The 10,330-nt window shown below is 59.8% G+C and overlaps 1 protein-coding gene across 1 annotated transcript in view; it reads left to right on the top strand.

Annotated features, from left to right (window-relative positions):
- The window catches only part of BIN1 (bridging integrator 1), a 54,078-nt gene extending 45,103 nt beyond the window's left edge, over nt 1–8,975 (top strand). The window contains 9 exon segments of the mRNA XM_012727101.1: nt 430–471; nt 603–863; nt 3,675–3,782; nt 4,190–4,213; nt 5,002–5,109; nt 6,022–6,111; nt 6,362–6,472; nt 6,738–6,839; nt 8,346–8,975. Of these exon segments, the coding sequence (XP_012582555.1) occupies nt 430–471; nt 603–863; nt 3,675–3,782; nt 4,190–4,213; nt 5,002–5,109; nt 6,022–6,111; nt 6,362–6,472; nt 6,738–6,839; nt 8,346–8,453 (954 nt within the window). The 3' untranslated portion in view covers nt 8,454–8,975.
- The last annotated feature ends 1,355 nt before the right edge of the window (nt 8,976–10,330 follow it).

The raw sequence follows: 10,330 nt of genomic DNA, 5'->3' as shown, positions 1-10,330 counted from the left end.
AGGGAGGAGGCATGGCCCACACCAGCCTGGTCTGGCCGAGCACATTTGGTCTCAGCCCTCCAACAGCTGGAGGGAGAGCCTATGCCTGGACAGCCGGTGCTCGAGTCTCTTGCGGAGGCCGGCCCTGTGCCAGTGCTTTTCATGTTCACTCATTGACTCCTCACACCGTCCTGGAAGCAGGGTGTTGTCGCACACCAACCTGCACCCCAACCTGACAAACGAGGACACCCAGGCTGAGGGGTGGTCTTGCCTGAGTTCCCCCAAGTGGGTGGATGTGTAGCCTCTCCCAGGCCCTCTGCAGGGCCCTGGCTCCATGGGTCTCCACAGGTGCCAGGCCGAGCTGGCTGCTCCACAGGGTGGGCAAGGATGGGTTCTGCGGACCAGAGGCTGTGGGCACAGGGTGCTTCTCAGATCCTCTTCTCTCCTCAGTCCCCCCCCCACCCTGGGGGTGAGAGCCAAGCACCCCCTCCTGTGGCCTGGCAGACTCTCCTGTTTCCCTTTCTTTTCTCTCCTCGTTCACTTCCTTGCCCTCCTTTCCTCTCTGTTCCTTGGTATTCCTTTCGGGCTGTCCCTGTGGTTCTGCTTTGTGACTTGGGAAGCAGCAACTTTTGTGGCTTTGTCCTCCTCGGTTGCCTGGGTGTGACTAACTGTGGCTTTGTCTTGTCTGTCTCCCCCAACCCCCACACTCTGCTGCGCCTCCCCGTGCGGCCCCCTCACCCGCCGCCGACCCACAGCTCCGGAAAGGCCCACCAGTCCCTCCGCCTCCCAAACACACCCCGTCCAAGGAGGTCAAGCAGGAGCAGATCCTCAGCCTGTTTGATGACACGTTTGTCCCCGAGATCAGCGTGACCACCCCCTCCCAGGTCAGCCGCGGCCGCCGCGGCCAGTTCTCTTGGGCGTGCATGGCCTTCTTCCTCCATCCCACGCCCTGTGCCTCGCCTCAAGAATCAGGAATCTGGCTGGCGAGACTGGCCCTGAGCTTCCTCTTGCTCTTGCTCTTCCATCCATTCCTCCATCTGCCATCCTTCATCCGTCTCTGAGCATGCCCCGTAGCCAGATGCGGGGACACAGGTGAACGGTCCTCACTCACCTGTGTCTTGAAGGTTCCACTCAAACTGTGGCCGCAGGGAGCATGGAGATCTTGGCCTATGAGGGAAGGCTTCTGGAGGAGGTGATGTTTACCAGGTGTCTGGGAAGACGCTGCTTTAACCAGAGATAGTGAGGGGAGGCGGCAAGAACGTAGTCGGGCAGATTCTGGAATGTCTGCCAGAGGCACCTAGATTTTAGCTCCCAGAGCTGCTTATCAGCTCTTGTTGCACTTGGAGGTGGGGCAGTGGCTGAACTGTAGACTCTCAGTATGAGTTGCGATAAGCCTATGCCCTAAGAAATGCCCTCTTCCTAAATGGCCTGCTCATAAATACCCTAAGATAGCATGAAATGCCCATTTGCAGATGGACAAAGGGAGGGCTGTCAGGGAAGGTAACTTTGGTGGCACTGGAGGGGGCTGGTACACTATGAGGTCAGCTGGCAGAGGTCACAAAACACTGATCGCTTTAAACCTGGTCTCCATGCCCGGGTCTCTTCCATAAGGGGCCTTCAGCATTTGTGTGGGTGGCTGAGCTTAGGCTGCTGCCAGGCCGGGTTCTCTGGCCTCTCCCTCTTGCAGGCTGCTTGGCACAGGCTCAGAGACCTGGAGTGGAGGGGTGAGTGTGGAGGGAGAGGCAGCTGGGAATAGTGATCAGTGCTAAAAGGGCTCTATGGGTGATGGGCTTCAAGCCCCTGGGGGGATAGGGACTTTCAGACAGGGAGGCTAGGGGGATGAGGCCCTGGCTCCCTGGCTCAGGGCCCAGAGGCTTGGGAGCCCCTGGAAAGGTGGCCACACTGGCCCCAGGGTGCTGCTGGAGCCACCTGGAAATGGGAAGCAGGCCTCCAAGCAGCCCTAGCCCGCTCAGCATGCTGGTCCAGGCCGGCACTGCCAGCAACCAGATTGGTGTGGTGCCGGCCCTTACCGACAGGCCCTTTCCCCTTTGTCTCAAACACCTCCTGAGGGGGTGTTTTCCCCATCTGCCATGGGGGAACGCGCGGGCCTAAAGCGCAGTCAGCCTGTCTGCACGAGTGGGCCCCTCCCAGCTCACGGCATGCCTTCCAGCCCCACCCCTCCGACCCCAGCCACCCCAGAGACCAGGGGCTCTACCAGTAGGTGTGGGACAGGCACACCATGGCTGCTGTCTTCAGGGCCGGGTGGGCTGGTCCCTGTCTACATGGCTGTGCTAACAGGGCTGTTCAGCTGGGCCATGGTGAGTGGCCTGCATTCCCGTGCCATGGACAGCGGTGCATGGGGAAGGCTGGCCTGCTGGGAGGTGGGTGGGGAGGACATGCCTGCCCTTCTGCTTGGAGTTCTGGGAATGGGGGGGTGGGTGGAGGAGGCCCTGCCTGGCCTTCAGTGACTTGTGAAAAGGGGTGGGGTGGTGGGACACTTGGGGAGAGGGATAGAGGGATGGTGCCTTCCATTGTGGGAGGGTACCTAGAGCCCATGTATCCATGGTTCCCTGGACACTCATTCCTTTCATTCCTTAGAGAGGGCAGGGTGGTGGAGACAGAACAGTGGCTTCCCTCTTCGGCTCATTGGACTTACAGGAAAGTCAGTGTCTGGGAGTGAGTCTGGGGACACGTCCCTTGTTCCGGGAAGTATGTCCACTTGGCCTGGACGTGCTGGACCCTGTGCCTTCTCCCTTAAGCTGTGGGACAGCTGGCACCAAGTGTTCTTAGAGCTGAGAGTCCTGGCTATCCTCAGACAGGCTACAGCTCCCCAGAAGGCTCTGGTCTTCCTCATGGGAGGGCACCCCCAAACCTACATAGGAGCCAGCCAGATCCTTCTCTCCATTAGGCAAAGTCCTCTCGGGAAAAGCCCTGATCCAAGATGGAGGCAAGTCCTCCTACAGAGGTAGCGTGTCTTCTGGGCACTGTGGCCAGGCCTCCTGTCCTCCTTGAGGGGAAGACGACCCCCCTCACCCGATCTGACTCAGCTGTCAGGGAGGCTGGCATGGGCCTGTGCCCTAGTCTTCTAGCGCCCTGCTGCTCCCTGCACATTCCTGGGCTGCACCCAGACCCACTAAGACTCTGCGGGTGGCTGGGGTGGGGTCTGCAGTTTGGAAACAGGTTCACAAGTGTCGGGACACTGTTGAAGACCAGGCCTCCAGGCAGTGTGTGCTAGTTCAGCGGTAGCCCTGCTCCCTGGAGCTGGCTGTGCTGCAAGTCACCACGTGTGACCTGTCTGTGGGACAATGAAGGGAGGTCAGTGCTCAACCGAGGGCCTTACCAGACAGGATGCGTGAGCTGTCTCGTCCAGCCCTGGCTCTAGCCTGTGATGCTTGCGTTAGGGAGCGAAATGACGTGGCCACTGGGAGACATCTGCTGGCCTGCAGGAGGGAGAGGTGACGGAATTGGGGGTTTGACCTCGGCTGGCGGTGGCTGTCCTGGCGGCCTGCTGCTGATTCTGAAGTGGACGCCAGGGCCGCCCGGTGTGGATGGGAGCCTGTGCAGGGCTGTGCTTGTGTGTGCGTGTGTGTGTGTATACATGTGTGTGCGCACACGTGTGGGATGTACCTGAGTGGCCACGTCGAATGTTCCCAGCTGATCACTAACTGCCTTCCTCCATTGCTGCCGCTGTCAAGTTCGAGGCCCCAGGGCCTTTCTCGGAGCAGGCTAGTCTGCTGGACCTGGACTTTGACCCCCTCCCACCTGTGGCGAGCCCTGTGAAGGCGCCTACGCCCTCTGGTCAGGTTGGTCTGAGCCCATCGCCACCCACCAGCCACTAGGTCAGGGCCCGAGGATGCTGGGGTCACCAGATCCTCCCCCTGGTGCTCTGGCTGTGGCTCTTACTTCCTCAGTTTGCCAGCAAGACCACCCTCAGGGGGAGGGTCAGCTGAGCACTCAACCCCGCCCACACACTGCTTCTGTCCTGCCAGCAGCCCTGTGTGTGGGCGCCCCCAAGGTCTGGGGTTGTGCCCCTGAGAGGTCTAGGACTTGCCTCTCTGGAGACCTCTGAGCCCAGCTCCACACCTACCTGTACCTGCTGGCTCAAGAGCAGGGGCAGTCGGGGGGTGGGGGTTCCTGAGGACTCCTTACCTGCACCCCCATCTCTAACCCCTGTGCTAACTCTGTACTTCTTCCCTACTGCTGCGCTCAGCCAATTCCATGGGACCTCTGGGAGGTAAGCTGTGCTTGCTCCACCCCCACCTGGGCAGCTGCTCTTCTTCGGGTACAGGCCCAGCTCCTCGACCTGTACCTGGCTGGTCGCAGGTGCGCTCACACATGTGGATCTGGGCCCACAGCCGTGGACCCCTCTGTGGGCATGCTGATCCTCTGCCAGGCCCACGCACAGGGCTCTGCCACATAGCCTGAGGGGAGCGTCCTCCACGATGCAGTTGTCAGCCCCCCTAAGTCTCCCTACGCAGTAGTTAGCTCGTCACCCAGGACGGAGCGGGTGCCCTTATGCGTGTTGAGGCCAGTATGTGGGGGGTCTTGGGTGGAGGTTCTTAACACTCGAGGACCTTCCTGTCAGTGGGGACCCTACCGGGCAGCGGCATCAGAGAACTGTTGGGACAGAGGGCGAGGGAGAGATGATTCAAGGGACAGGAAGGACAGGTGAGGCCAGGTGCCCTCTGTGGGTGGTGCCTGGTGTCGTTATCTGCAGGGGTCCCAGAGAAAGCCAGGGGAGGGTGTGCAGAGGCATTTGGCAAGGTTTTGGTGGGTGCTGAGCTGTGTGCAATATTTGTACCTGCCACCCCTTACCGGTGGTAAGAGCAAAGTGATGGGAATGGAGCGCCCTTCAGGGGTTCTCTCTCTGATGTCCCCCATCAGCCAGACTGCCCTCAGGCACCACGCCCCCCTCTGCCAACACAGGGTTCACGACTGTCTTCTCTTGTCTCGTGTCCCCACCTGACACCTCCTCCCCGGCCCTGCCCCTCCTGCCCTGCTCTCCTGGTGGCCCTTCACTAGCCCACAGAGAGTCCAGCTGGCAGCCTGCCTTCCAGGGAGCCCAGCGCTGCTGAGGGCACCTTTGCGGTGTCCTGGCCCAGCCAGATGGCCGAGCCAGGTCCTGCCCAAGTAAGTTCCTGCCCACCAGTGCCCCCATCTGTCCTCAGCCTCTGGGAGTGTAGCATGCGGAGCCCAGAGGAAAGGGCACTGATGGATCAGGCCGCCGTGGGCCTGAGGGTGAGACCCGGGTCCTGAGCTCTGGTAAGGGGCATGCCACCTGTACTGGGGGAGGGCATTGAGGTCACACGCACCCCTCTCCCACCAGCCCCACTCCAGCCTCCCAGTTCAGTCCCAGTTTAGTGGCAGGGAGGAGCATGTGGAGCACCTAGTGGCTTATGGTGGTCACTTTCCAAAATTTTCTATGTGATCATCACCCTAAGCTAGGTATTTCCTCCTTTGACACACGAAGACCAGAGGGTAGGATGGTTGAGCAATTGCTCCCAAAGCTCAGAAGTGGCCGGGTTTCAGGCCGGTCCAGGTCAGCTGGACTCTGGCCCAGCAGCGTCCACTTTGCCCTGCCGGCGGTGCTGCCCGGGGCTGTGCCTCTCCTTTCTGGGGTCGCTGGCATCCAGGGTTGGCTGCTCTGGCCGGCACAGTGCTGCGTTCTGATGGGGCAAGTGTGCTTATGCTCGCGAGCATGGGGGCTCTCTGAGGGGCCAGGCAGATTGGGTGGGGGAGGGCCGGGAAAGCTGAGGTTTGGCCAGGGCTTGGGCTTGGGGGGGAGGGGGGCTCTGTGAGGCCAGGTCAAGGTGGCCTCCAGGGCTCCATGCTGGTCTTCTCCACAGCAAGTCACTCAGCGTTCCCCTGCCTACCAGCACCTCCAGCTGCTCGCAGTGCCCAGGACCTGGCTTTCCCCCAGCCAGGGGAAAGGCACTGGCCGGCTCTAGACACCACTCAGGGTGCTGCCCCCCATGGTCCTTTTTCTTGTCCCAGAGAGTCATCCATCCTGTGTCTGACCCCTTGCTGGCATTTATGTTGCAGCCAACAGAGGCCTCAGAAGTAGCGGGTGGGACCCAACCTGCGGCTGGAGCCCAGGAGCCCGGGGAGACGGCAGCCAGTGAAGCAGCTTCCGTAAGGCGACAGGACCACGGCCCTGTCTTTTCTTCCCTGCTGTCTGTCTGTCTGCTGCCGGCCCACGGCCACCTGGCCCTGTGTCTTGCCCATGCGCCTTGCTCCTTGCTGGCCCAGGTCGCCGTTCCTGTCGACGAACCCAGAGGCAGGCAGCTCTGGCTTTAGGCACACACTCCCTCTCTCCCTGCCTGGTCACCCCTGTCCTGGATCCGCGCTCCCTGCCTGCACTGACGTGTGCTCCCTTCCCCAGAGCTCCCTTCCTGCTGTGGTGGTGGAGACCTTCTCAGCAACTGTGAACGGCACCGTGGAGGCTGGCAATGGGGCTGGGCGCTTGGACTTGCCCCCGGGGTTCATGTTCAAGGTGAGCTCAGGCTAGCTGATCCCTCAATTTCGCACCACCACCTTCTGGTAGGGCCCCAGGGGTGCAAGTACCGTTTGAATAAGCATGAGGACATGGAGCCATGAGGCTTTTCCAAAGCCCCATCCCTGTGCATCCCTACCACCCCGCCTGTGAGGCTTGAGTCCCACAGCTTTTCCTTTGTCACCAAAGTCACCCCAGACCTGAGGCCCCATGCGGCTGAGGGTGTCTGAGGAAGGGGTGTCGAGCTCTCCCTCAACCTTTGCAGGTGCAGGCCCAGCATGACTACACAGCCACGGACACAGATGAGCTGCAGCTCAAGGCGGGAGACGTGGTACTGGTGATTCCCTTCCAGAACCCAGAAGAGCAGGTGAACTTGCGCGGTGGTTGCACAGCTGGTGGGGAGCGGCCAGCAGGGGGCAGCAGAGGCCTGCCAGCACACTGGGCCTCCTTCCCGCCCCCTTCTTGATTTCAGCGGATCCTCCCTTCCCAGCTCTTTTCTCTCTCCCTTTTGGCCTGGCTCCCAGGCCATCCCATTTCCCCTTCTTGCTGTCTTCCTGTCTATCTCCTTTCTTCTCTCGGCTGCTTCTCTTATGTTCTTTCCTCCATCACTGTCTTTCCCTTCGCCGGCCTCTACTTGTCCCCAGACTCCACTTTTCTCCCTCCCCCCTCCTGGCCGAGGCTGCCTTCCCCCCAGGATGATTCCCTCATCTCCTCTCCATGAGCCTCTGAAGTCCCTCAGCCTTGCCCTCAGCTGTCTCTCACCCCAGATGGTTCCCCAGTGTCCCTCCTCTGCCCTCAGAGTGGACTCCCCAAGCAGGGCTGGCCGCCCTAACTGGGCACAGCTGCCCCCGGGGTTTGGACAGTTGCTTTGTTCATGAATCGTGGCCCTTTGGTAGGATGCTTTATGGGAGGGTAGGTGGTGGGTTGGGGGTGCCCACGTTGCTATCAAGGCATCATCGTATTGGGTAGGAGGAGTAGATTCTTCCTCCTTTCAGAGACTCCAGTGAGTTGCCTGCACGTCTGTGCGATTTCCATTGTCGGGGTGTCCAAGGGTGGAAGGCCCTGTGACAGGGCCTGGGCTGTGACGACCCTGGCTGAGGCCCTGGCCTGGGACTGGAGGGCACGGCTGTTTATGAGGCTGTGGGGTGCTGGGAGATTGGGAAACAAGGGCTTTGTGGGCCTGGTCAGTGGATTTTTCTCTACCTCCCCTGCTTCCTGGGGGCTGGCCACAGCCTGGGTGAGACTTTCAGAAGCAGAATCCTGCCAGCGCCCCGCAGGGATGGGATGGGCAGAAGTGGCTCAGGTAGGAAGATGCACTTGTGCAGATAATGGTAAGAATGAGAGACTAGAAAAGACCCAGGTGGTTCCCAGCTGTCATCCAGCGGCAGGGCAGTGAGGGCCTCTGTTGGGGTTGGGGGTAAAAGGCCATGCATCCCAGTTCAGGTCTGGTGGACGATCACTGTGTGCGGTCAGCAGTGAAGCAAAGGCTGAATTCAAGTTGGAGGGCACGGTGAGGTGGCCGCAGGGCACTCTGAGAAGTGGTTAACTATCCAGCACTCACCAGCATTTCCTGGAGTGGTCTGTGGGCGATCTGGAAGGACCGCTGATGCCCTCCTCAGTGATGCGTCCTCTGTGGCTCAGAAGCCTGAGCTTGAGGGAGGTGTTAGATGCACTCAGACAAGCGAAGTTGACGGGATGGGAAGGACTCACCAAACAGCAAAGGGTCACACCCAAGAATGGAGTGTGTCAGTGGTTTGGGGCTCTATGGAGAAGCAGGAAGGCTGCCTGGTGGGTATGACAGGCTGGAGGAAATGAACCTGCCCAAGCCCTGTGGGCTCCCCCTTCTTGTGCCCACTGGTCCTCTGCTCCCCAGGATGAAGGCTGGCTCATGGGCGTGAAGGAGAGTGACTGGAACCAGCACAAGGAGCTGGAGAAATGCCGGGGGGTCTTCCCCGAGAACTTCACCGAGCGGGTGCAGTGAGGGCAGCTCTCTGGGCGTGTGAAGAACACCTTTTCCCGGAAAATGTGTGTTTCTTTTCTTTTGTTTTTTTTTTTCCGTTTTTGTTTTTAAACTTTTGAAAAGCGAAGGGAAATGGAGGGGAGAGACTGCAGTCGAGAGGTGTTCTCCCAACGATGGGGTGGTTTTCCAAAGAGCCTGGTGCCGGCAAGTCCAGCGGAATCGCCAGCGTTCCTGAAGCTGCTGTGTCCCCTAGTTGAGTTCCTGGCTGCCCTGCCCTGCTCCCCCCAGGGCGACGCCGCATGTGTGCCGGCCGCAGGGGCCGGGGCACTGAGCCACCATGCTTGCCTGAGCTTCGGCCCCGCCACCCGGGCACGGCCTCCCGCCCTGGCAGCTGCTGGGGTGGGCCCGGCCCGGTGTCTCCAGTGACCTCAGGGCCCAGACGCCAGCCTGGCCTGGCCCTGCCCCGCAGACCGTCTGTGTGCTGTTTGAAAATAAATCTTAGTGTTCAAAACAAAACGAAACAAACAACAGAATTGACGAAAACACTCAGAGATTGTGTGTTTGTTTTTTCTCCTTCCACTTTCGTCTTCAGGGGAGCAGACTGGGATGATCGGTAACTTTTCTGCGGAGCCAGTCCTTGTTCTGTACCCCTCAGCTCCTCCAGGTGCCGGGGGGCAGGAGGCTGGGTCCTGTGGACCCCGCCAGCTGTTGCCTGCCATTGGTTTTGAGTTTGACTGGGCCAGCCCTGACCTAGGCCTCAGCCCTGTCACCTGATGTACAGTGGTGGTTGGTTGGAACGTGGGTGATGGGACCTGGTGACAGGTGGGGAGGATGGACTTGATGGCCAGTTTTATATCTAGGTGGGTACCATCCTCGGAGACATTTCATACATCTGAGACCTTGGGGTAGGTGCCAGCACCCCATTGTAAAGATGAGGAGTTCTGGGGACTTTCTGGGGGGTGTAGAGGCAGTTGGCCCTGTAAACGGCTGAACCCCGTGGCCACGAGCCCGCGCGTGGTGGCCCAGTGCCTCTCCTCCAGCCACCTGTCTTTGGCTCCTCAGCAACGTGCCACACGGCAGTGGCCCAGGCCCTTCCCAGCACACCCTGGCGTGGTGCTCCTGAGTCCATGGGCCAGCCTGGACTTCCAGGCGGAAGGGACGTGCTTTCCAGTAAACTGGACCCTGGTGAGAAAGGCGAAGAGTATAAACAGCAGAATCTTAGCTTCAGAGAGTGGGACGGTCGCTGCTCTAGCCCTGCCTTGTCGTGTGGCTGGCAGTGCTGGCTCTGCCATAACCTCTGAGCAATAACAGTTATGAAGCTGGGTTCAGGAAGCTCATTTCTGGTTACTCCACTGGGAAGTTTTGTTTTTTGTTTGTTTGTTTGTTTTAAAGATTATTTATGCATACAGAACTGGGGTACAGGCCAGAGGTTCAGGGGCGGTGAAAGAATTCACCAGAGACAGAGTGAGGGAGCAGAACAGGCAAATTGATGAAGTACACTGCTGAGGGGAGCAGCGGGCTGGTCAGGAGAGGTCTGCCTCCAGGGCAGGCGGGGATCAAACTCATGCTGAAGTGGCTTTGGCTGTGCTTTAACCCTCTGCGCCACCAGGGAGGGCCCCACGGAAATTTTTTTTTTTTTTAAAGATTTATTTATTTATTCATACAGAACTGGGGTACAGGCCAGAGATGCGGAGGGTGAGAGGCTTCACCAGAGACAGAGCGGGGAGCAGAACAGGCAGATCGACGAAGTACACTGCTGAGGGGAGCAGCGGGCGGGTCAGGAGAGGTCTGCCACGCCATGTGGTCACCTCCGGGGCAGGCGGGAATCGAACTCATGCGGAAGCGGCCTTAGATTCTCAGTGCTGTGCTTTAACCCGCTGCGCCACCAGGGAGGAAAA

Source organism: Condylura cristata, unplaced genomic scaffold, assembly GCF_000260355.1.
Source record: "Condylura cristata isolate star-nosed mole 26May11 unplaced genomic scaffold, ConCri1.0 scaffold00002, whole genome shotgun sequence".
NCBI lineage: Eukaryota > Metazoa > Chordata > Mammalia > Eulipotyphla > Talpidae > Condylura > Condylura cristata.
This window is presented reverse-complemented; position numbering and strand designations above follow the sequence as displayed.